Source organism: Hemiscyllium ocellatum, chromosome 17 (genome assembly GCF_020745735.1).
Source record: "Hemiscyllium ocellatum isolate sHemOce1 chromosome 17, sHemOce1.pat.X.cur, whole genome shotgun sequence".
In the NCBI taxonomy this organism is placed as follows: Eukaryota; Metazoa; Chordata; class Chondrichthyes; order Orectolobiformes; family Hemiscylliidae; genus Hemiscyllium; species Hemiscyllium ocellatum.
Window position 1 is genome coordinate 28,266,147 of NC_083417.1, and position 27,653 is coordinate 28,293,799.

General features: G+C 39.5%; 1 protein-coding gene across 1 annotated transcript; it reads right to left on the reverse strand.

The window, feature by feature from the left end:
• Positions 1–326: 326 nt before the first annotated feature.
• On the reverse strand, positions 327–27,091 carry gabarapl2 (GABA(A) receptor-associated protein like 2). The gene is made up of 4 exons (XM_060837628.1): positions 26,949–27,091; positions 5,310–5,365; positions 3,798–3,970; positions 327–796 (listed from the first exon to the last, which is right to left on the reverse strand). The coding sequence occupies exons 1-4, from the start codon at positions 26,980–26,982 to the stop codon at positions 706–708; spliced, it is 354 nt and encodes a 117-aa protein (XP_060693611.1). The 5' UTR covers positions 26,983–27,091; the 3' UTR covers positions 327–705.
• Positions 27,092–27,653: the final 562 nt, after the last annotated feature.

Consider the following 27,653-nt stretch of genomic DNA (forward strand, 5'->3'; position numbering starts at 1 on the left):
GAGTATTTGGTCTGTACCACTGCAACTCAAAATCTCATTAGTCAAACACTAAATTTAATATGGTTACAGTCAAAGACGCAAAACTTCCATTCAATGGATCCGAACTGGATGCGAATTTGAATGAAGAAGCAATGTGCAATTTCCTATGGTATCCATTCTTCCCTTTTTTTTTACTAAATATCTTAATATTGTGACAGATTATTTTAATTATACTTGTAATCATTCATGTGCAATTAAGAAACAATAGAGGTTTTTCTATTCCTTTATTATTGACAGAACAAGATACTTTAGATATATAACATTTTAAGTAATGTCAAAAATAATGAAACTTTTCTTATTAAGACCACAATTTAAGAAAAAAGACTGATTCCTAAATTTTGATACCTTTATTGTTGGTTAGGTTGTTCCAGCCACCTTATCATTCAATATTTACACAACTTTTCTTAAATATGGGTCTAAAACTAATTAAAAATATCAAACAGCAGACACGTCACAATACTGAGCTGCAAAGAAAACTAATTGGTTTATATAATTTAATTTAAACATAATAAACTGAATATATTGAGTGAAACAAATAACAAATGCATCCATAATGATTAATGTTCCACACAAGATCATATTTCAAAAAGATATAGTTTATCTACAGTACAAGTAGGCTTTTCATTGGTGAGCATTAACTGTGGCTGTGAGCTAAAGCACAGACATTTAGAAGCCAAATGTGTTTTCTCCACTATAAGCCACATACAAAAATCCATCTTCATCTTTTTCCTTTTCATACAGTTGGCCCATAGTCAAACTATAAGAAACAACAAACATTGAGCATAATCATAAAATAATATTCTTTTAAATTTTGATGACTGAGAGAACTGCTCAAATATGGTGAATGAATTAAACCATATAGTTCCCTCAATATAAAGAAACATCACATGATACATCATGAATAGATACGAGTGAAAGGCAAGGATGATATTGGTTCTCAGGGAGATTAGTCATGGGTTGTGAGGTTTTCTTAAGAAAAAAGTGCAGTTTACAGAGAAACTTCAAGGTTCTCCCACCAAAGGTGTGGCCAAAAGTGACAGATGGTGCACAGGAGGTCAAAATAAGGGAACTGAAATACTTGAAAACCCAATGTTAGAACGACTGGAGTTAAGTTATACTGATGGAATAGAGAAAAATTCAGAGAAAGGTTTGAACAGCAGGATCAGGGAATTAGAAATCTGCAAATTAGTGAGGAGGGTAGTAGGTGCACATCTACATGTGTCTATGTCTGCATTGGGGTAGAGGCTATTTGTTCATGTATGAATTTTAATGTTGGTTTGATGCCAGGTACATAGATCATACACTCCAGAAATTGTTTGATTTGGTCAGCCTGTGTGTTTCTTCAGTTATTTGTAATAGGGTAGAGTAGAGGCCATACTCAATTAACTCACATTTTCAAAAACAGTTAAAAAAATTGCCAATAATTATACGATTTTGCAACTGGGCAGCATTTCTGGAATACACTAATGGTTGCTTGAACGGCAAAGGTAAGAATCAAGCTTATAAAGTGGTTTATTTACACATGCCAGATACAATAAACATTCATTTACAGGAACCTGTTCTCTGCAAAAAAAAATGGAGTTCAGTTTGCTCCCTGAGCTGAAAGGTTCCTTTTCTGACGTTTTGTCACCATACTAGGTAACATCATCAGTGAGCCTCTAGTGAAGCACTGGTGTTAGTAATCCACTTTCTATTTGTGTTTAGGTTTCCTTGGGTTGGTGATGTCATTTACTGTTTATTTTCTCAGATGGTGGTAAATGGGGTCCAAGTTGATATGTTCAAAAAAAGAAATATGTTTGACCCTTATGCCTCTTTAGAATTATGCAGGAGCTTTGGGAGCCCATACGTCCCTATTATTTTCTCTATGGCTTCAGCCAAATAGAATCAGCTGGCCAGACATCATACTTTTTTTCTTGTAGTAAGTTGTGATGGTATGGATTTGGTATTCCAGCATTTATCTCGATGACCGCAAGATGAAAAACTTCAACCTTGTGTCTCTTTTTCAACAATAATTATTGGGTTGTTTCATTGGTACCTTAAGCATCATACTAACCTATCAAATACTGAAAATGTACTACTGCAAGCTCTTGCAGAGGTTTTCTGTACAAATTCAATTTTACATTTGTACTGAATCTATAGATAGTTTACACAGAGGTACAGAAACAGTTAATGGTGGCTGTCTTTTCTCTAGGATGGAGAAAGTGAGGACTGCAGATGCTGGAGATCAGAGTTGAAAAACATGGTGTTGCAAAAGGACAGCTGGTCAGGCAGCATCTGAGAAGCAGGAGAGACGACGTTTTCAGCATGAGCTTTTCATCAGGAATGAGGGGGGCCGTAAGGGGGCTGAAGGACATATGGGAGGGGGGAGGGTGGGGGTGAGTAGCTGGGAATGCAATAGGGAGATGAAGAGGAGGGGGTGGGTGATGCTCACAGGTGGTGAGGAGGGTGGAGTGGATCGGTGGGAAGGGAGATGGACAGGTACGACAGTTCAAAAGGGTGGTGCTGAGTTAGAGGGTTGGATCTGGAATAAAAGGTGAAGGCAGGGGAAATGAGGAAGCTTCATCACTCTCTCCCATTCCGCCAAGGACATGCAAGACCTTGGCCGCCTCCACTGCCAAACTCCGATGCTTGGAGGAAGAACACCTCATTTTCCACCATGGGACCCTCGAACCATACGCGATAAATGTTGATTTTTCACCAGTTTCCTCATTTGCCCTGCCCACACCTTTTCACAGATTCAACCCTCTAACTCAGCACCGCCCTCTTGAACTGTCCATTTCCCTTCCTACCCATCTGCTTCACCCTCCTCTCTGACCTATCACCATCCCCATCCCACCCCCCCTTCCCCCCACCTTCATCTACCTATCACATTCCCAGCTACCTTCATCTCAGCCCCACTCCCTTCCCACTTATTTTCAGCTCCCTTCGATTCCCCCTCATTCCTGATGAGGAGCTCATGTTCGAAACATTGGCTCTCCTCCTCAGATGCTGCCTGAACGGCTGTGCTTTTCCAACACCACACTCTTTCGACTTTTCCATAGGATGTGAGATTTCAAGACTTGGGGGCACATTTTTAAAGTGAGAAGAAAGAGAGATTTAAAAAAAAAAGGACGTGAGGGTCAAATTCTTTTACGCAGAGGGTGATCCGCATGTTGAATGAACTTCCTGAGGAAGTGGTGGATGAGAGTACAATTACAATGTTGAAAAGACATTGGCTAAGTACAAGAATAGGAAGGGTGTGGAGGGATATGGACTAAGAACAGGCAGATGGGACTAGTTTAGTGTGGGATTATGTTTGGCATGGACTGGTTAGACTGAAGGGTTTGTTTCCATCCTGTATGACTATAATTTCTGAAGGGGTAAAGAAATGTAGGAGGATATATAAATGAATAAATGTTGAATACCAATTATTTTAAATAGCGTAGTTGAGGAAACTCAAATGAATTATGAAGATTATCTGGACTTTATACTGTTTATTAAATAGCATTTACGTTCTATTAATTAAATGGATAATCTTCAGTACAGTGTTTATTGATACTTCTAATACAAGAATAAAATCACATTCATGACTGGATAAACCTAAATAAAAATCAAGGCACTTGCTTATCCCAAGATTAATCCCCTATGATTCAATTTCTCACTTCAATGCAAGTTATTTTAATATTGCATTCACTACACGTTTTCCATTTGAATGAGTAATACTGATTGCTCTCAAAACTTGGTTAAGCAAGCTAATTGCAAGTTATTAAACCACTGACCTGGATTGAGGGACTGTTTTATCTACGAAAAGGAAGATGGCTTTCTCAGATGGCAGCTGGATGCGTTTCCGAATAATCCACATGAACTGTGCCACTGTGATATCAGAGGGCACCAAATACTTTCTTTTGTCGATATCTACTATCTGTGAGCCAGATACCTTCTCCACTATCACCTATTAGAACAAAACAGTTATAAATATATTTCACATTTTGACAGCAAAAATAGATTTTGAACAAAATTTGTATTTTGTAGTTTGCTGCTGTTTTAAATTAGTAAAAGTATGGGCTATCATATTGTGTGGCATGAACACTATAAGGAACAGCAGCTATCCTTCCCTTTAGTCCTTCTGTTCTTATGAAATGGGTACTCTTAGAAATTTGGAGAAAATGCCTGTAACTATGCCTGCAACCAGCTCGATTAAAGGACTATAAAGCAACTTGGGCCAAAAGAGTACTTTGAAATGCTAACCCGGCCTCCCTCTTTCTACAGGTGCTGCCTGACCTGTCACCGAGTGTTTTTCAGAACTTTTTATTTGATGCAAATGCTGGGTAAGTACTTAATAATCCCAAAATGTACATCCCCAATGCCTAAAAATCTTGAGAACAGAGACGTGCTTAACATCCATCTTTAATACAAAGTCACTGCAACATCTTTCTGGTAAGTTGTCAAAACCATTTACACCTTCTAAAAAGGTGGTCATAAAATATCAAAAAGGTAAACTTAAATAAGTTTACTTAATATAGTTCAGATATCATTAAAAACAAATGTAATAAATCTGCCAAAGCCAATTCATCATCCTATTTCCTGCTAATAACATGCATAATAGATATCCTGTACATGTAAAGGCACCACTCCATAGTTAGTGCATAGTCAAATAGATAATGTAACAAAATATATAGGTTAAATAAAAGATATTTGCTTCATCAATCAATTTTCTAAATAGTTTAGGTCAATGAAGAACACTGCGTTATTTATTTTGTGGTGTAACCATTTATAATGTTGCCCTCCAGGGGCTAACTTAACCCACACCTGGTACAACCTTCACCTGCATCCAAGTACAAACTGTAATATCTGCTTATTGTAAATTTAACCCTCAGTTTAATTTGTACCAATTTACATTTTTTTATAATGGATTCAGATTTTTAACTAGACTAAGCTGAAGAAATGGGAGTTTAAAGCATTAGAAATCCATATAAATGACTTCAGACAATACATAGAAATTGGTCACAGACCATTCATCTTGCTGTTCTTTTTATATATTTTTTGGAACTCTTCTTTTTCAAACGTTCATCTGTTTTCCTTTTAGAAGTTATCAATTCTTGTCACTATTTTATAGCTGTTTCAAGATTTATCCATGGTTTTATCAAGTATACAAAGCACTTTGGTCTTTTATCTTTGAATGTCGTGTTTGAAAGAGCTCTATGAAAATAAGTTTAAATAATTCCTCTTTTTGTCAAAGCAATGCAAAAACAATCATTAAAACCAATACATTTCATTGCAATTATACTCACTGGTACTCTGTCTGGATATTTAGCTCTAATCTTGGCAGATTCGACACATCTGTGTTCTGTAAGTAAATATCAGTATGAATTGAAAGAAATTATACACACTCATTTACCTCACATTATAATTTCCTCTTATATTTTCCTATCACTTCTTGATACTTCTCACTCTCTTGCTGGGTTAAGATTCCACAAAGAGCACTTGATCTCCAATATCTTGACTAACAGACAATTATTCATGTGTGATCTTCAATAGGCTATCTTTCTGTTGGTCATGTCAGGCTTTGTCCTCACAAAACACCCATGTACACAGTGCTGTTAATATTGATCAACTGGAAACAAGACCAGTACTTTTTTCCTTAATCCAGGTGTGGTGTAATCATTCCTGCTGATACCCTAAATAAATTAACAGAAAACAAGGTTCATACTGCAACTTTACTGTTCATGTGGCATTGATATATTGTATTTACCTTAGAAGAGTCAGTGCAGGGCCTGGCTTTTATTTGTCTACCAGTTGTCCTCGTTCACAGAGCTGAGAGGTAGAGAACATGCGCTTACACAATATGAGCACATTAGAAAATGTTTTTACCACATTCCTCTTTCAGTAGTTATATAGTACCCTCACTATGTAGTAAAGGCTGCGAGTTTGCAAGATGCAATTGAAACAGTTTTAAGTTACTGCAGTGTATTTTGGGGTACACAGTACACATTGAAGCATTTCACTGGTGGTGATCAGTCAGGTTGCTTAACGAGGATAATGTTTAGATTCTTGTGTGTTAGCAGAGATGTACTTGCATGGGTAAGTGAACAGTATCCCACTGCATTCCTGCCTTGTAGGTAGTGGAAAAGCTTTGGGAAATCAATAGACAAGTCATTCATTGAGGAAACCCCAGTCTTTGACTTGGTCTTGTAGTGACAGTATTAAAGGTTTCTAATTTAGTTAAGTTTTAAATCAATGATAATCACTGGGATTTTAATGATTAGGTGGGAGCAGTTTCTATGAAGGAATCTTTGGGCAAGACTTTTGCCATGGCAGAGACCTTCTCTGCTGAGGTGAAAATGAGATAGATGGAAGATGTCAGAAATGCAAAATCTTACACAGGTCCAGCATGTCTCATTGTTGTTGCAGGGGCAGGCCTTACTGCACATATGCACAGTTTGTGGACGCAGCTACCCAGTTCAATGATCATCTAACTCCATTCAAATCAATTTTAGAGAGTGCCTGGTGTGGAAACTGGACAATGGAGATTAGACTGGGCAAGAGTAGATCTGTTCTCAGTGCATTTATTTTGGATAGCCAGGAGAACTCCCTTTAGAAATTGGAGGTACTGCAGTGGACATGATCCTATGTCACCTTGGATGATGGTGAGGAGGGGGAAGTAGGGGGCAGGTGCCATTTGAGATTGTTAACTATGGAGAAGGTTGTGCATAAAAGGTTCATATCTTTCTTGGAACTCTCCATTTCCAAGAGCAGAACAAAAGTCAGGATTTTTTTTGTTAGAGATGGTCATTCCTGGTATTTAAAAAGTTGCAAATTTTACAGACCTTTCAAACCATGCTCCACATGAGTCTCATTCCACTGCTCCTCATGCACTCAATCACCAAACCTTTTATGAATTTCTCCCTAATGGGGAAACTAATATGTTTCCCCTTGAATGCATCTATGCTGTTCACCTCAGCTATTCTTACCACACTGAAAAAAGATGTCTCTTCTTAACTTGCTTTGAAATTATTAAATGATTTTTATAATCAGGATGTACAGCTTTAGACAACCCACAAGTAGAAACATTTACAGCATTTCCTATGGAATATGTAAATCAGGTCACTGCCCAGCCTTCTCCAGTCCAACTCCAGCCTATTCAGCTTTATCTGTATATCCACGAGTTTTATTATAATTTCTGTGAATCTTTTTGCCACTTTTTTTAAATGTACTTGGACCAGAATGGTTCAGTGTTCCAAGAGTCATCTAAGCAAAGTTCAATACAAACTGAACATAAATTTTGTGCTTTTTCACTTTAATCCTAGAAATGAACCTGGGTGCCTGGTTTCCTATTTTTTCAATACCATTTGAAGAATATCTAAAATATAAAGAATAGTCATGGTAGCAATGAGTACAATTTTCTTGTCAAGTGTTTTAAAAATGCTTCATAAATGCAATTTATTGCTGCATATGGACCTCCATATTCAAATTCATGAAGACTTTCATTTAGCAATTATACATTGTAATATTGCATGTCATTTGTATATTCAAAATCTGATTGAAGATTTGTAGCTCGGGTATCCGTTGTTGTGGTTCTGCTCGCCGAGCTATAAGTTTTTGCTGCAAACGTTTCGTTCCCTGGCTAGGGAACATCATCAGTGCGGTGGGAGCCTCGTGTGAAGCGCTGCTTTGATGTTTCTTCCGGTATTTATATTGGTTTGTTCTTGCCGCTTCCGGGTGTCAGTTTCAGCTGCAGTGATTTGTATCTGGGGTCCAGGTCGATGTGTCTGTTGATGGATGTTCTTGCCGCTTCCGGGTGTCAGTTTCAGCTGTAGTGGTTTGTATATGGTGTCCAGGTCAATGTGTCTATTGATGGAGTTTGGGGATGAATGCCATGCTTCTAGGAATTCTCTGGCTGTTCTCTGTCTGGCTTGTCCTATGATAGTGGTGTTTTCCCAGTCAAATTCATGTTGCTGGTTGTCTGAGTGTATGGCTACTAGAGATAGCTGGTCGTGTCGTTTTGTGGCTAGCTGATGTTCGTGGATGCGGATTGTTAGCTGTCTTCCTGTTTGTCCTATATAGTGTTTTGTGCAGTCCTTGCATGGTATTTTGTAAACTACGTTAGTTTGGCTCATGCTGGGTATTGGGTCCTTTGTTCTAGTGAGTTGTTGTCTGCGCGTGGATGTTGGCTTGTGTGCTGTTATGAGTCCTAAGGGTCGCAGTAGTCTGGCTGTCAGTTCTGAGACACTCCTGACGTATGGTAGAGTGGCTAGTCCTTTTGGTTGTGGCATGTCCTCGTTCCGTGGTCTATCTCTTAGGCATCTGGTGATAAAGTTGCGTGGGTATCCGTTTTTGGCGAATACCTTGTATAGATGTTCCTCTTCCTCTTTTCGCAGTTCTGGTGTACTGCAGTGTGTTGTGGCCCTTTTGAATAGTGTCCTGATGCAGCTTCGAAGCTACAGAACTGCGAAAAGAGGAAGAGGAACATCTATACAAGGTATTCGCCAAAAACGGATACCCACGCAACTTTATCACCAGATGCCTAAGAGATAGACCACGGAACGAGGACATGCCACAACCAAAAGGACTAGCCACTCTACCATACGTCAGGAGTGTCTCAGAACTGACAGCCAGACTACTGCGACCCTTAGGACTCATAACAGCACACAAGCCAACATCCACGCGCAGACAACAACTCACTAGAACAAAGGACCCAATACCCAGCATGAGCCAAACTAACGTAGTTTACAAAATACCATGCAAGGACTGCACAAAACACTATATAGGACAAACAGGAAGACAGCTAACAATCCGCATCCACGAACATCAGCTAGCCACAAAACGACACGACCAGCTATCTCTAGTAGCCATACACTCAGACAACCAGCAACATGAATTTGACTGGGAAAACACCACTATCATAGGACAAGCCAGACAGAGAACAGCCAGAGAATTCCTAGAAGCATGGCATTCATCCCCAAACTCCATCAATAGACACATTGACCTGGACACCATATACAAACCACTACAGCTGAAACTGACACCCGGAAACGGCAAGAACATCCATCAACAGACACATCGACCTGGACCCCAGATACAAATCACTGCAGCTGAAACTGACACCCGGAAGCGGCAAGAACAAACCAATATAAATACCGGAAGAAACATCAAAGCAGCACTTCACACGAGGCTCCCACCGCACTGATGATGTTCCCTAGCCAGGGAACGAAACGTTTGCAGCAAAAACTTACAGCTCGGCGAGCAGAACCACAACATTTGTATATTCACATTAACTGCTCTCTTGCCTAACTTTACAAATGACAATTTATATTAGATTAGATTACTTACAGTGTGGAAACAGGCCCTTCGGCCCAACAAGTCCACACCGACCCACCGAAGCGCAACCCACCCATACCCCTACGTTTACCCCTTACCTAACACTACAGGCAATTTAGCATGGCCAATTCACCTAACCCGCACACCTTTGGACTGTGGGAGGAAACCGGAGCACCCGGAGAAAACCCACGCAGACACGAGGAGAACGTGCAAACTCCACACAGTCAGTTGCCTGAGTCAGGAATTGAACCCGGGTCTCAGGCGCTGTGAGGCAGCAGTGCTAACTACTGTGCCACCCTTACTGAACTTATTCTTTCCTTTGTGAAAATAAAGGGATAGTTCTATTTAGCTTTGATATTTTTAATTAAGTGACACCAGATAAACAACATGCAAGATAGAAAGAATACCAGATAGAACAACTCAAGAGAGATCACAGACATCGGATAAAACAGTGCACATGAGAGCGAGAGCAAGGTAGGGGCTGGTGGAAGAGACAGTGCTGACCAGATCAAGGGAGAGACAGTGAACACCAGGTTGAGAGAGGGATAAACAAGAGGGAGACAGCAGACATTAAACAAAATGTGACAGAACAGATACAAGAAAAAAATAGCATAAGACAGAGAGACAGAAGTTGACACTAGATAAAACAGAACGAGATAGAGAGGACACCAGATAAAATGGTACAAGGAGAAAAAACAATTGATTAGACATCACAAGAATATCATGATTTGATAGATTGCTGAACAGCTTGTGTTGTTCAGGCTGGGTTGCAACACCAATAATTTTTAAAAAAGTGTAAATTTCTAAAATAACGAAAGAAAACATTTATAGGCACAAGAAGGGACAAAGAATTTCTACTTTCTTCAAGTTCCAGTTTATAGTTAATAGTACAACAGTAAGGTTAAAGCAGGTACTTCTGCTTTAAAAGTTAAAAGGAAGAAAAATAACTTAAAGTATAAGATTAAGGTATGGCAGGGCAGTGGAATGTCCATCCTGTGGCACATGAGGGGTTGTGGACATTTCTCATGACATAGATTAGCTCACGGGCAGGAAGTCTCACTGGTTGCAGAAGCTCGAGTTTTACATTTCAGAACTCAAGTTGTGGTCAGAGTCACTGAGATGCATCTGTGAGACAAAGAATGTGGGGTGCTGCATTTTGGAAAGGCAAATTAGGGCAGGATTTATACACTTCATGGTAAGGTCATGGGGAATGTTGGTGTACAAAGAGATCTTGGAGTGCAGGTTCATAGTTCCTGGAAAGTGGAGTCACAGGTAGATAAGATGATGAAGAAGGTATGTGATATGCTTACTTTTATTGGTCATTGCATTGAGTATAGGAGTTGAGAGATCATGTTGTGGCTGTACAGGATATTGATTAGGCCACTTTTGGAATACTACATTCAATTCTGGTCTCCCTGCTTCCAAAGGAAGGATGTTGTGAAACTTGAAAGGGTTCAGAAAAGATTTACAAAAGGATGTTGCCAGGGTTGAAGCTTTTGAGTTATATGGAAAGACTGAATAGGCTGAGGCAATTTTCCCTGGAACATTGGAAGCCAAGGGATGGCTTTATAGAGGTTTATAAAATCATGAGGGGAATGGATAGGGTGAATAGCAAAGGTCTTTTCCTTGCAGTTGAGGTGGGGGAGAAGTCCAAAACTAGAGGGCATGGGCTTAGGGAGAGAGGGAAATATTTAAAAAAGGATCTAAGGGGCAACTTTTTCACACAGAGGGTGGGTGCTTGTATGGAATAAGCTGCCAGAGGAAGTGGTGAAGGCCAGTACAATTACAACATTTAGAAAAAGGCATCTAGATGGGTATATGAATAGGAAAAGTTAAGAGAGATACGGGCCAAGTGCTGGCAAATGGGACTAGATTAGTTTAGGATATCTGGTTGGCATGAACAAGTTGAACCATAGGGTCTATTTCCATGCTACATAGGTCTATGATTGTACAAGAGTTGGCATGTTCAGAGAGATAGTCACATTGCAAGTTAGGGATAACAGGCAGATAGGGAATGGATAACCATCAGACAGTTCAAGAAAAACAGGCAGGTAGTCCGCAGGGGTCCTGTTTACGAAATATTCTGGATATTGGTAACAGTAATGCATCTTTGAGGAGTGCAACAAGAGCCAAGCTCAAGGCTCTACAACTGCACAGAAGAAGAAATGTGGAAGGACAGTACTGATAAGGGATGCTTTAACTAGGGACACAGACTGCCTGCCAACATGACCCCAAGATGATGTACTGGTTCACTGGTGTAGAGTCAGGAATGCCAATGAATGGCTGCAGGACGTTCTTCAGTGGGGGGGGGGGGGGGGGGGGGTAAATCAGCGAAAAGGGGTTTTACTTCACATTAGCACTAATGACATATGTAGGCAAGAGGATGTGGTCCTGCATTGGAATTTGGGAAACTAAATAGAAAATTAGCAAACACGATCTCTAAAACTAATCTTCAGTTACTCCCTGTGCTAGGTGCAAGTACAAATATGGGGATAAAGTAGATGAAAACATGGCTAGAAAAATAGTGCAGGATGGAAGACTTACGATCCTAGGAAATGAGGATTGGCTCTCAAGAGATGCTATCTACACAAGCCACATGGGTTACATCTGAATAGAGCTAGCAATGAGGTCCTTGTAGGATGTTTTACTAGTGCTTTTGGGGAAGGTTTAAACTAACTCCACAGCAATATGGAAACCAATATTAGAAGGTGCTATCAAGCTACACAAAATGCTGTGAGAGGCAGATAGTACTAAAATAAAGAATAGTACATTAATAAGTGGAGTTTGGATTAAGTAATAAAATCTAACTGCAGGAATGTGAATTCACAGAGTATAGTTTGGGGAGTTAAATGTACAGATTCCTGTGGGATTATTCTGGTGTTGAGATAATGGAGATGTCATAGAGATGTACAGCATAGAAACAGACCCTTCGGTCCAACCCGTCCACACCGACCAGATATCCCAACCCAATCTAGTCCCACCTGCCAGCACCCGGCCCATATCCCTCCAAACCTTTCCTATTCATATACCCATCCAAATGCCTTTTAAATGTTGCAATTGTACCAGCCTCCACCACTTCCTCTGGCAGCTCATTCCATACACGTACCACCCTCTGTGTGAAAACGTTGTCCCTTAGGTCTCTTTTATATTTTTCCCCTCTCACCCTAAACCTATGCCCTCTAGTTCTGGACTCCCCCACCCCATGGAAAATAAAACTTTGTCTATTGTTTCCTATCCATGCCCCTCATAATTTTGTAAACCTCTATAAGGTCACCACTCAACCTCCAATGCTCCAATGAAAACATGCCCAGCCTGTTCAGCCTCTCCCTGTAGCTCAAATCCTCCAACCCTGGCAACATCCTTGTAAATCTTTTCTGAATCCTTTCAAGTTTCACAACATCTTTCTGATAGGAAGGAGACCAGAATTGCACACAATATTGCAACAGTGGCCTAACCAATATCCTGTACAGCCACAACATGACCTTCCAACTACTATACTCAATACTCTGCCCAATAAAGCATACCAAACAACTTCTTCACTATCTGGTTTAAGGGAAGGCAGGTGTCGGTGTTAAAAATGCTTGGCTACATGTTGTTCAGACAGGCATAGGTTCAAAAGAAATGTGGTCCTTTTGGCTCAGGAGAAAGCTGCAGTACTGGAGGAAGAGAATGTATCAGAGGATTCAAGGACAGAATCAGTTTCCATACAACTGAGAAATAATAAGAATACAATTACATTATTTGTAGTGATCTATGAGCTATCAACTATTGAGAACGATATAGACACACAAATCTTCAAGGAAATTACAGAGATGTAAACATCATAGTTATAATCAGATTCTTAATTTGTGAGAGTGTAAAGGGCAATGAGGGACAAGCGTTCCTAGATTTGTGTTCACGAGATTTCCAACAGTTGAAAGTATCTAGCCAACAATAAAGGAAGTATTGCTAGATGAGGTTCTTGGGAATGAGATGGGCCTAGTCAATGAAGTGACTCGTGGGAGGGTAGTTAAGGGACAGTGATCATCGTGTCAGATGACTGATGGAGATGGTGAAAATTGACATTGGTCGACGTGAGTAATCAACAGGAGAGCCAATTTAAGTGAGACTAGAACAGACCTGGGCAGGATTGACTTGAACCAAAGGTTTGACAGAAAAAAAAACAGTAGATGGGCTATCTTCAAAGAGGAGATGATTTGGGCAGAGTCAAGATCTTTGCTCTCAAAAGGGAAGGTAGGATAAACAAATTCAGAGTTTCCTGCATTATAAGAGTGATAGAAATTAAGAAAAATTGTTTCTAATAACAAATGTCATGTAGTAAATACAATTGAGAACCAAGCTGAGTACAGGAGATTACGAAGCAAAGAGGTATTATTAACAAAATAGGTTAGCGGCTAACGTAAAGGGAAATCCCAAAGCCTTTTACAAGTACATCAATAACAAAATTGTGGTAAAAGGAGGACTGGAAAGATCAGGGATTTGTACAGAGAGACAAGAGGCATGGCTGAGATGTTAAATTAATATTTTGCTACTGTTTTTACTTACGAGGCAGATGCTGACCAGACCATGGTGACAAGAGGAGGAAACTCAGTCAACAGAAAGGTTTAAAATGGAGAAGACGTAGGTATGAGTAAGCTATCAGTACTTGAAGTTGATTAGATGTATCCAGAATCTTGAAAGAGGTGACAGTAGGAATTACAAGAGAAGTGGCAATAATTTTTCAAACTTCCCTGGGTTTGGAGATGGTGCTGGAGGATTGGAGAATTGCAAACATTGCACACTTGCTCAAAAAATGTTGTAAAGATTCCTTTGTAATTGCTGGGCCTTAGTTTAACTTTGGTTAAGTGTGGTTAACTTTGGTAAATAGTGTTTAACTGAATTCCTTGCGTTTTTTTGCATACACGAACTTTCAAAGGATATTTGGGACAGTGCAACACAACAAACTTGAAGGAATTTATGGAAGTAACAGGAATCAAAGGAACGTAGCAACATTGATCCAAAATTTGCTGAGGGATAAGAAAGATAATAATTAATCGGTATTTTTCTTGCTGGAAGATGATTTGGAGTTAAGTTCTCTAGGGGTCAGTATTGAGCTGTTTGCAGCTACATGATCTAGGTCTTAGTATGCAGGGGATGATTTCAAAGTTTTTGGATACAGTCTGTGGAACTTGAAAATTGTAAACTGTGAAGAGAACAGTGTAGAACTTCAAAAGACATTGACACATTGGTGGAATAGACAACTAGGCGGTGGATGAAGTTGAATGTAGAGAAGTAGGAGATAAAATGCATTGCTACAAAGTGCACGGAGAGACAGTATAAAATAAATGTACTATTTTAAATGGTGTGCAGGAGCAGAGGAACTTGAGTGTATATTGTGAAAGGTGGTTGGACAGATAGAGAGAACTGTTAATAAAACATACAGAATTCTAAGCTTTGTTAAGAGAGGAATAGTTTAAGAGGGAAGTGTAAATGAGTTACATAAGCCACAGGTTAAACCTCAGGTGGAATAACATGAATTTATTCAGGTGGGTTATTATTTACATTTCTGAGTGCACAGCTCCTCAAAACAGAGGAAAATGTGAATGCATTGGAAAACGTGCAGAAAAAGCTTATGACAATGTTTCAAGGAATGAGGCACTTCAATTAGGAAAACAGATTGGAGAAGTTGGGTGGTTTCTCTTGCAGTGAAGGTGATAAAATATTCAACAGAAGTTTTCACAATTATGAGATGCCTGTACAGGATTGATAGGGAGAAACTGTTCCTGCATGTTAAAGATCTGAGAATGAAAAGGCACAATTTTAAAGTGTTTTGCAAAGATATAAATGCGATAGGAGGGGAAAAAAACTCTTTTCATAAAGCAAGTACTTAGGGATCTGGAATGTACTGCCTGGAAGTGTGGTGCAGGCAGGATCAATTGAGGCATTCAAGAAGGCTTTGTTTCTATTTAAATAATCATCCAATGTGCAGGGCATTGGGGAAAAGGCAGGTGAGAGGCACCAAGTTAAAAAGATCAGAGAGTCTGGGCAGTCACAATGGTCCAAACGGGCTCCTTTCACACCAAAACAACTCTGTGATTCTGTGAACGGCTAACTTGAATTCGAGAGGAGCTCTGACAGAATGAAATGTAATTTTATATTGTTAACAGAGTACTTACATTGGAGTTTCTACATTAAATGATGTAATTTTATGTGGCATTGATGCTAAGTACTGTATAGTTAGTTAATGATTATTAAAGAGGGAAAAAGTGAGGACTGCAGATGCTGGTGATCAGAGCTGAAAAATGTGTTGCTGGAAAAGCACAGCAGGTCAGGCAGCATCCAAACAGCAGAAGAATTGACGTTTCGGGCATAAGCTAATGCCTGAAACGTCGATTCTCCAGCTCCTTGGATGCTGCCTGACCTGTTGCGCTTTTCCAGCAAATGATTATTAAAGCCTCCAAATTTTGCAGGAGTAGTTGCTATCATCAATGAGCCACTGCTCTGGAATATGCACTTCTGTCATCACAGATTCGAGTGTCTGGTGGAGGGGAAGGCCATAGCCGTGAGGATGACAAGAGTCAGGGATGTGCTGGGTGGCAGAAGCAATTGTTCCAGCCCAATTGTTTATTTTCCAGTGCTGTGGAGTCTGTGGATCAAGTATATATTGGCTGTGGACAATTGCACCTGTTTTTCAGTAATTTGAAAAATCTTTTGTTGTGCTTTTAGTTACGCTTCTGCCTCTTGCACCTGATCTTTGGGAATCTGGTGAGGACATGCATGAACAGGTTGGTGGACTTCTCATGGTCTGCTCCTGAGCCTAGCCAAATTGGCTATTAACAGCACCAGGCAGGTGTGTGTGTGTGTGTGTGTGTGTGTGTGTGTGTGTGTGTGTGTGTGTGGCTGGGGATTTCTGCTGACTCTCCCTCATCCATGGCTACGTTCATGCCCAGGTGTCCTTGAAGAGGAGGCATGTGGTCACTACTACTGCTGTCAATGTCTTTACAGAGAGGTGGGAACAATGCAGGGGATACAGTGCTTTATTTCCCCCCCACTCCATTCCGATTTAGCCTCTGCCTGGTCTCCTGATCGCTCTCCCCGCTCTCCCCGCCCCCACCCCCCCACCCTCCTGCCAGCTTTGATGGCTTGCACTGCCCATATAGTTTACATCCAAAGCTCATTCAATTGGCCACATGGGCAATTGACTGGTGGTGGTGGTTCATACTTATGTGTGACAGCACTACCGGATGTAAAAACATAAAAATGTTCTTCAGACTATAGTAAACATTGAGTATTACATTTCACATGAACAGAGGTTTATGTTGGAGTTTCTGTATTAAATCATACTATTGTGTATGGAATTGATGCAAAGTACAGTAAGAGTTTACTGAAGAATCTGAATTTTGGCAAATGATGCAACCACACTGAGGTAGTATTCCTACACTGGTTTTAGTACCTATAGTTTGAACGCCAAGCAATGTTGCAGTTTATAAAGGTTTGATGTTTTGTCTTGATACACGGTTATCTAAGAGTTTAAATTGTGCATCAAGCCAACAAGAAACTTCAAATGTAAAAGTAAATGTGTCCTTTCCACCATCACATTTGTATGCAAAACAACAACTCATGTCCTACATGTTCTGTCCAAACGCAGCTCCTTGATCTACTGTCTGCTTAAGCTTCTTCTGATATGTTTCATTAGAGCTTTTGTCAGTGTTGTTTGTCTTTGCCTTCAGCTCTCAAGGACTGTAAGTATACCTTAGCTGGAATGAGAATCAAAGCCACACCAGATCTAGGCAAATGACTTATGGCTTTCCATAACAACCAAAACTCATTAATATAGTGACTTTGATACAATTAAATATCCCAATGGCTCTTCCTCGAATAAATATAATGATGTGAAGGTGCCAATGTTGGACTGGAGTGAACAAAGTTAAAACTCACAAACACCAGGTTATAGTCTGTCAGCTACATGATTTGAAAGCTAGTCCTTTCGAATAAACCTGTTGGACTATAGCCTGGTGTTGTGTGATTTTTAACTGAATACACTTAACACTGAGCTACATAAGGAGCTTTTGGATGGTGAAAAACAGCTAGATTTTAAGGAGCGGGGGAGAGCATTTAAATATTAGGGACACGCAAATGAGAAAACTTGAGAGACAGCACAATACTTTCATTGTGGGAAGTCGCAGAGAGAAAAAAAAAAGAGGCAAAGCTATGGAGAGAAGTTCTTTTCTCTTTATTTGTCATCTGAAATCCCAATATAGAGTCATAAAGTGATAGAGATGTACAGCATGGAAACAGACCCTTCGGTCCAACCCATCCATGCCGATCAGATATCCCAACCCAATCTAATCCCACCTGCCAGCACCTGGCCCATATCCCTCCAAACCCTTCCTATTCATATACCCATCCAAATGTCTCTAAAATGTTGCAATTGTACCAGCCTCCCCCACTTCCTCTGGCAGCTCATTCCATACACGTACCACCCTCTGCGTAAAAACGTTGTCCCTTAGGTCTCTTTTGTATCTTTCCCCTCTCACCCTAAACCTATGCCCTCTAGTTCTGGACTCCCCGATCCCAGGAAAAAGACTTTGTCTATTTATCCTATTCATGGCCCTCATAATTTTGTAAACTCTATAAAGTCACCCCTCACCCTCCAATGCTTCAGGAAAAAAAAAACAGACCCAGCCTGTTCAACCTTTCCCTATAGCTTAAATCCTCCAAACCTGGCAACATTCTTGTAAATCTTTTCTGAATTCTTTCAAGTTTTACAACATCTTTCCGATAGGAAGGAGACCAGAACTGCACGCAATTTTCCAACAGTGGCCTAACCAATGTCCTGTACAGCCGCAACATGACCTTCCAACTCCTGTACTTAATACTCTGACCAATAAAGGAAAGCATACCAAACACCTTCTTCACTATCCTACCTACCTGAGACTCCACTTTCAAGGAGCTATGAACCTGCACTCCAAGGTCTCTTTGTTCAGCAACACTCCCTAGGACCTTACCATTAAGTGTATAAGTCCTGCTAAGATTTGCTTTCCCAAAATGCAGCACCTCGCATTTATCTGAAAATAAACTCCATCTGCCACTTCTCAGCCCATTGGCCCATCTGGTCAAGCTTGCATAAGTCATAAATAATGAGAAATAGGACAAACCAGACTAATAATAATTCACTCAAAACAGGAAAGTGCAACAAGAATGGTAACATCATGAATACATTGCATTGAATTGATTAAACTTCAAATATAAGTTACAAATAAACAGATTTTCCATAACTACATTACCATATGTGAAAATACTGCTGTTACAATAATTAGCAGATGCTTATATTTTTAGGGCTGTAGTAGGAGGGGACTTTACCTTTTTAAAATAAGCATACTTGCCTTTTTTCATGGTATGTGTGGAAGGTACACTGAGTGTACATACTTCTCATTTCTGCAGGCTAAAGTATGATTGCAAATTATACAGTGTTTTGTACTTAATCCTCATCAACACAAGTTCAGTCTCAATGTTTAATTTTCAAATATTATTTTTCTCATAATATATAAAGAAAGAGAGGCAGCAGAGTAGTGGTAATAATCAGTTTTGTTTTCATTCGTGGGACAGAGGAGTTGCTGGTTGGCAGCATTTATTGGTCCTCCCTAGATGGTGATGCTGAGCTGCCTTCTTAAACCGCTGAAGTTCACTTGCTGTAGGGTAGGCCCACAATTTCAATTGTGAGGGATGTTGACCCAATGACACTTAAGGAATGGTGATATTTCCAAGTCTGGATGGTGAGTAGCTGGGAGGGCAACATGCAGGTGGTGGGGTTCCCATGTATCTACTGCCCTTGCCCTTCGAGATAGAAAGTGGTCATGGATTTGGAAGGTGCTGTTTAAGGATCTTTGGTGAATTTCTGCCGTGCACCTTGTAGATAATACACACCGTTGCTACTGAGTGATGTTGTTGGAGGGAATGAATGTTTGTGGATGTAGTGTCAATCAAGCAGGCTGCTTTATCCCGAATTGTGTAAAACTCCTTAAGTGGATGTTGGAGCTGCATCAATCCAGGCAAGTGTAAAGTATTTCATCACACTCCTGACTTGTGCCTTGTAATGATGGAAAGGACTTGGGGAGTCAGAATGGAGATACTTGCTGTAGTATTCCTAGCTTTTGACTTGCTCTCGTAGCCATTGTGTTTATATGGTGGGTCCAGTTGAGTTTCTGGTTCTTAGTAACCCCAAGGATGTTGCTAGTGGAAGATCCATTGATGGTGACACCACTGAATGTCAAGGGGTGGTGGTCAATTTTTTTTCCTTATTGGAGATGATATTAGCCTGGCATTTATCGAGCATGAATGTTACTTGGCACTTGTCAGTCCAAGCCTGGATATTGCAATATCTTGTTGCATTTGAACATGGACTGCTTTAGTACCTGAGGAGATGTCAATGGTAGTAAACATTGTGCAATCATCAGCAAACCTTCCCACTTCTGATCCTATGATGGAAGAAAGGCCATCAATGAAGTCATTGAAAATGGTTGGGCCTAGGACACTACCCTGAGGAACCTCTGCAGAGATGTCCTGGGAGTGAGATAACTGACCTCCAATCACCACACCCATTTTCCCATATGCCAGGTATGACTCCAACCAGCAGAGAGTTTGGCCCAATACCCACTGATTCCAGATTTGCTAAGGCTCCTTATTGCCATAGTCAATTAAATGTGGTCTTGATGTCAAAGGCTGTCGCTCTCACCTCACCTCTGTAATCCAGCTCTTTTGTGCATGTTTGAACCAAGGCTGTAATGAGGTCAGGAGCTGAGTGAACCTGAGTGGAACCCAAATTGGGCATCACTGAGCAGGTGCTGCTTGATAGCACTATTGATGACCTTCCATTACTTTACTAATGATTAAGAATAGACTGACTGGACAGTAATTGGCTGGGTTGGATTTGTCCTGCTTTTTGTGTATAGGATGTACCAATTTTCCACATTGATGGGTAGATGCCAATGTTGTAACTGTACTAGAAGAGATAGACTAGGGAAGCGACAATTGCTGGAGCACAAGTCTTCAGTACCGTTGCTAGAATGTTGTCAGGACCCATAGCCTTTGCACTATCCTATGCCTCCAACCATTTCTTGATGTGAAGCGAATCGAATTGACTGAAGATAATGGATTATCACTCCAGTAGCCCAGGCCAATGCTCTTCAGACATGGCTTCAAATTCCACCACAACAGATGTTGAAATATGAATAAAATAAAGTTTGGAAAAATGCAGATTGTCATTTAAAAAACCCATCTTAGGAGAGGAAACCTGCTGTCCTCACCTGGCCTACATGTGAGACCGGACCCATGGCATTATGGTTAACTTCACAATCCTCTGGATAATTAGTGATGGTAATAAATGCTGGCCTTAGCAGAAATGTGCACATTCCATGAATGAATTTTGTTATATCTTTAACTTTATATTGATTTTCATGTCTTGTTTTTGTTCCTTCACCAATGTAACTAATTACTCATGTGGCCAACAAGAAAACCAAATATTATATAGGTAAAAATGGATGATTTGTGCCCATAATTTGTTTTCTTCTGATTTAGTTTCAGATTTCATTTGAAGGGGAAAGGTCTAAACTCACTTATTGCAATGTAGGTTTGCTCACTAATGAATAATTATGTTACAACAATGGATAAAGAGAAACGACAAATCATTCCAGTCTCAAATGAGAGAAGTCTCTATTTGCCATCTTCAATTAATTGGATGACGTGAGGGAGTATGTAGCAGTTGAATCACTGATTTATTATCCAGAGGCTCAACTAATGTTCTGGAGCATAGGTTCAGCACAGCAATTCATCTCAGTAAATCATCAGCATGAAAACATAAATGATTGTTATAAAAACCTATCTTGTTATTAATGTCCTTCAGGGAAGGAAATTTGGCATTTTTAACTTGTCTGGCTTACATGTGACTCCAGACTCATTGTAGTGTGGTGGTTGCTTCGTAACCCTCTGAAATGCCCTAGTAAGCAAGGGCAATTAGAGATGGACAATGAATATTAGCCTCATTAATGACATCAACATCTCATGAAAGAACAAAAAGAAGCACGAGATAGTGAATGGCACAAGGTCAAGGCAATGTAAGCAGCCATCTTCTGATAGATCCCCTCAAGCTTTGTGGCAAATCAGCGGAATGGAAAAGTACTTAAAGTGATCTTCTATAGTGTTGTGGCTGAAAATCACTGTGGTACTATTAGCTGTTCGGCATTTAACCTATTTCATGGATTTCCACTTTCTGATATATCAATAGCAGCAGAGTCTCTAAATATCTTAATTTTTTTTTAGACTTAGATTAGACTTACAGTGTGGAAACAGGCCCTTCGGCCCAACAAGTCCACACCGACCCGCCGAAGCGCAACCCACCCATACCCCTACATTTATCCTAAAATGTATCACCATTGATCATCACACTGATAAAAACAACCGTTAGTATTACGTATGCTAATACTGTCACCAGTAATTCTAAGCTCAATGAAATACGTTAGAAAAAAGGACAAATTGTGTTTATATTGTTTAAATTTAACATATAATCCATGGCTTTATGGAAAGAAAGAAAATGATCATCAACCAATAGTTAAAAACTTTGAGGATCGATTGAAGTTATGGTCATAAGTTTTATGGAGGATTTTAAATGTGGAGAGCAAAGAGAAGGAGACAGATTTAGTGAAGGTGTGGAAAAGGCAAGATCAAGATATTGAAAAACGCTAACACCAAAGGCAGTGGAGGACATAGTGACATGCAGATAATTAGTGTTGTACATTTAGGTTAAACCAGCAGAGGACATTACACTAATGGGAAAGGGTGAAAACAGAAAAAAACAGAAGCACGGGTAGATCATGTGGCTTCTCAAGTCCGCTCCATAATTCAACATCATCATGGCTAATATTCTACCCCAACTTCACTTTCCTGTCCACTCCCTACATCTCCGAGAGACTAAAAGACTTTATCTCTCAACTTTGAATATACTCAACAACACAGCATGCAAAACATGCTGGGAAAACAAAGATTCCCAACACTGAGGTAAAAACATTTTTTGTCTTAGTTCTGAATGATCCATCCATTATCCTGAGACCATGAAGCTCTAGAGAGTATAGGTCCAAATTTATTCAGCCTCTCATCAGAAGCAATGTATTGAACCTTTACTGCATCTCCTCCAAGGCAAACATACTCTTCCTTGAACATGGATGCAAAAACTGCACATAGTTTTCCAAGAGTACACCAAAGTCCTTTAGAATAGAAGCAAGAATTCCTTATATTTGTGCTTGAATACCCTTGCAATAACAGGCTGCTTTCTTAAGCCTAAAGAGAATGTGGAATTGAAGGAAATTAATGCTAGTAAGAAGACCATACTTGAGATATTAATTGGGTTAAAGGTGATAAATTCCAGGACCTGATGGTTTTCATCCCAGAATGTTGAAGGTGATGACTACAAAGAGATACATTGGTGATTTCTTCCAAAATTTACAGATTCTGCAATTAATCCTGGAGAAAGGAAGGCAACAAATGCCACCCCACTATTTAAGGGAATGAGATAGAAAATAGGGAACTACAGATCTATTAGAATTACATCAGTGGTAGGAAGAAAATAGAATCTATTATAAAGGATGGGAAAAACAGACATTTCGTTGATAATGATTTGGTCGAGTACATTCTGATTAATGTGCAAATGGGGATTTGAGTTTGATGAACTTGAAATTTTTTTGACAATGTTACGAACAAAATTGATAAAAGACAGCTGATGGACATGGTATATTTAGATTTTCAGAAGACTTTTGATAAAGTCACTCATAAGAAGTTGGTTTGAAAAATTAAAACACATGAGACAGGACATAATGTATTGGCAAGGATTAATGATTAGCTGACAGAAAACAGAGTAGGAATAAATGGGTCATTCTCAAATTGGCATGCTATGACTTAGTTGGGTATTTATAAAGTTCAGTACTTGGGTCGCAACTATTCATAATATTATCAATATTTGGAGGTAGGGACCAAATGTAATAATTGCAGGTTTGTGGATGTTACAAAGAAGGAATAGGAGTTGTGGGGAAAATGTAAAACAAATAAGAGATTGGGATACGTAAATGTTCAAAAAGTCCTAAGTTTCATTGTTGACAAGTTACTGAAAGTTTGCTTCACCTACGTGTTAACTATCAGAAGGCTAATGGAATTTTAGCATTTATTGCAAGAGGATGAGAGTACAGGAGCACTGAAATCTTGCTTCAGTTATACAGGAGAAAGTGAGGACTGCAGATGCTGGAGATCAGAGCTGAAAATGTGTTGCTGGAAAAGCGCAGGTCAGGCAGCATTCAAGGAGCAGGAGAATCGACGTTTTGGGCATGCCCGAAACGCCGATTCTCCTGCTCCTTGGATGCTGCCTGACTTGCTGCGCTTTTCCAGCAACACATTTTCAGCTCAGTTATATAGGACTTTGGTTAAACTGCCTTTGAGTACAGTGTGCCATTTCTATCTCAGGAAAAATATTACAGCCACAAAGGAACTGCAATGAAGCTTCACCAGACTTACTGTTGGGATGATGGCACTGTCCTATGAAGAGAGACTGAGTAAACTGGGCTTGTATTCTCTAGAGTTTCAAAGAATGAGAGGTGGAACATTACAAAATAGTTGAAGGGGTAGACAGGGCAATGTAGGTAAGATGTTTTCCCTGGTTGGGGAGTCTAGAACAAGGGGCCACAATTTAAAAATAAGGTGGATACTACTTAGGTCTATGATGAGTAGAATTTGTTTTACTCAGATGGTCGTGGACTGTTGGAATTCTCTAGCAGAGGGCAATGGAAGATAAATATTCTAAAGATAGAAATTGATAGGTTTCTGATTACCAGTGGTGTACAGGGTTATAAGGAGGAGTTAAGTAAAAATCATTGAAGTATTCCATTAATCATGATCATGTTGAATGCTGAGGTAGGTTTGAAAGATTGAATGGCCTAATCCTGTTCCTATGTTCTTAACTGCTTGTTTTACCTATAGTTTAACTTTGTGCACACATACCCATATTTCTCTAAACATCAATATTTAGAAGTTTTACACTCTTAAAATATTCTGCTTTTGTTGTTATCAGTGTAAATAACCTCATACTTCCTTTGCTGCTTATGCACAAACTATCCGCAACTCTTGATAAACTGAAAAGAGGAACCAAAGAGGTTATGTTCCTGTAGAATAATATATCACAGTTTGCTAAGATAGTAAGTGTCCCTTTCAAAGTCACTAGCATAGACAGAAAATAGCCAAGGCTTCAGCACCAACCCTTAGGAGTACTCCACCAGATGTACCCTGCCAACTTTAAAAAAATCCCCAATTATCACCTAGTTTCCCATCTGTTAACCAATCTTACATCTACACTAATATGTTAATACCAACTCCATGGGTGCACCTGACATACTAAACATTTAAATGGCACCTTACTGAATTCTTTTTCAAAATCCAAGTATACTATATCAACTGAATCTCTTTAATTTTCCCTAGCAATTATATCTCCCTAAACTAAAAAATTCTCTTTCATAAAACAATATTGATTTTGTCTGATCATACTATAATTTCTAAGTACATTTCTAAGATTTTACTAATCATATATTGCCACTTTTCTGATATTAAAGTCAGATTAACTGGTCTGTCATTTCCGTTATCTCTCACCCTGGCTTCAAAACCAGTGGTGTTACATGAGGACTGTGAACCTTGCAAACAAGTGTCAAAAGCTTTAATTCACTGTGATAGGAATTGGGAGCCTGTGGAAGGGAGCAAAGATTTGAGCAGAGTATTTAACATGGATGTTGGAAATCTGAAATAAAAACAGAAAATGCTTCACATATTCAGCATATCTGGCAGTATCTGTAGATGGCATAACAAAGTTACTGTTACTGATGTGACCACTCATTAGTACACAACATATGTATGGTTCAGATTGTGGATTAAATTTAGTATTTAACAAAGGAACAATTAGAGAAATGAAGTCTGGAGCGGAAGACATGAATAGGAAATTCAGTGACGGTGGGGAAAGGACTAAGATATTAAGTGTTGTGGAAGTTAACTACTGGTACAATTTACTTGAGGAGGAGAATTGAATATACTGTTAACAATATTAATAATTCAGCATGGAATATTTAAATGCAATCCTCACAAATTTTGCAAATATTAGTTTATTATCATTAAACGTGAGCTCACCTACCTCTTAACTCATGCTAAATCCTACTTTCCTATTACAATGATTTACACTGGCACATGCTCAATCAACAATTTTAAGATTCTCATCCTTGCTTTCCAATGCCCCTATTATCAGGACCATCATTATTTCTGTAATCCTCCAAGATATCTGTGCTCATCTCATTCTGGGTTCTTACACGTCCATTTCTTAACTGCTCCACCACTTGTGGCCATTCAATCAGCAAGCTCTGACATACACTTTCTACAGCCTTCTGCCTCTCTACCTTGATTCCCTCCCATAAGATACTCCTTAAAAGTCCTTTATGGGCGGCACAGTGGCAAGCACTGTTGCCTCACAGCGCCAAAGACCCAGGTTCAATTCTCGCCTCGGCAACTGTCTGTGTGGAGTTTGCACATTCTTTCAGTGTCTGCGTGGGTTTCCTCCCAGGTTAGGTGAATTAGCCATGATAAATTGCCCATAGTGTTAGGTGAAGGGGTAAATGTAGGGGAATGGGTCTGGGTGTGTTGCTCTTCGGAGGATTGGTGTGGACTTGTTGGACTGAAGGGCCTGTTTCCACACTAAGTAATCAAACCAAATCAAAACAGACTGCTTTGGCCAAGATTTTATATCTGGTTTAACAGCACCTATGTACATCAGTATATTTTGTTTCATTATGATTCTATGAATTGCCTTGGAACATTCAAATTTATTTTTAAAATGCTCTATAAATAAAAAAGTATTCTAATGTCGACAATGTGTAGGTAGGCTTTAGAATTTGAATTCAACCTGGGTCCTTTGAACTGAGCTTAAACAAAGAGCCAAGGTGAATATAAAGACTCCTGTTTGTGATAGCAAAAAAATTGTCCTGCATACACACATGCCAACACTTACAAAAACCCAATTTACCAAAACCAGATTGACTCAATATATCTAACGGTGCATTTGTGCATCAAACTGCTATTTCCAAATAACAATTGTACATGGCAGACAACTACCACACTTAAATGGTACTTCACTTTTGTAACGTTATGTGATCAAGATCATTATATAAATTATTTGAAGTTGGTGTGATGTTTGATGGAAAGGCTATTCACATTAAAAGGTAAGGGTTGGGCCAGCTGGCTCCGCTTTCTGTGGATAAATAAATAATGTAAAGTATTGTGTTATCCAAATATAGAAATTACACTGCAAAATAGGTTTTAACGTGTGACTGTCTTACTATAGTATTGATTATGTAAACACACTGGATGTAATATTCTAGTGTTGAGTAAATCTTTACCTAGTTCTAAAATTTTCAAAAGACGCAACAATTTACACACCCTAAAACAAAAACAAACAGCAGGCCAATGAGGAAAACTGCGCAGGTCAAGACTAGGCCCTGAAGATGTTTAAGGCAACCCAGCAGAAATGGGCTCGTGTAACTGAATCTCCAAACCAAACTCACCTAATGAATGATCTTCTTTAAACATCCATTTCATGTTGCCCGCTGTATAAAAGTATCTCTTGACTAAAAAGAAACAAAACGCTGCAACAACGTAACTCACTGACACTGCGCGATATCAAGCTCAGGGAATGTACTGTCGGTCTCAACTATTCGCTATTGAAAGGCGGGGGAGGAAAGAATGACAATGATTCAAGCGAGAATGCCAAAAGATTTCTGACATCCAGCACGCATCGTGTAAATTAAAGTATTTGTTTCCGTGGTTTCTGGTTTGTATTATTGAATAGTAGTTCGAAATGATCCTTTTGTTTGTTCTAACCGAATAAATTCAGAGCTTTGATATATCCCTTATAATGCTATGGTTTGTTCTGAAAGGTTAGTTCAGCCATCAGATTACAGCATTTATAATTTTTAAAAAGGAAACATTTTCTATCTATTTTTTTCCTGACATGGGTTCCAGGTTGAGCGAAAATGTAAGCAATACAACTGGCAGGGTACACTTTGTCAACCACCTCTTATGTGCAGTGCTGGAGTTGGCATTGTCCTCAGTTGCTCCAAATAAGTGATGAAATTCTTGAACCTCAGTAGTAGTCCACCTTCTTAGTACGTGTACCCTCCTCGGCCAGTGCTCAAGATAATTAAATCTCAATCTGTGGTATTGGAGTTGTATATGGGCCAAAGGTTAACAATGAACAACAACTTTTACTT

Coding starts and splice junctions, on each gene's coding strand:
- gabarapl2 (XM_060837628.1), bottom strand. CDS start 26,982: ATGAAATGGATGTTTAAAGAAGATCATTCATTAG. Junction 3,971..5,309: donor AATATCCAGACAGAGTACCA/GTGAGTATAATT, acceptor TTGTTCTAATAG/GTGATAGTGGAGAAGGTATC. Junction 797..3,797: donor AAAACAGTCCCTCAATCCAG/GTCAGTGGTTTA, acceptor TGTTTCTTATAG/TTTGACTATGGGCCAACTGT.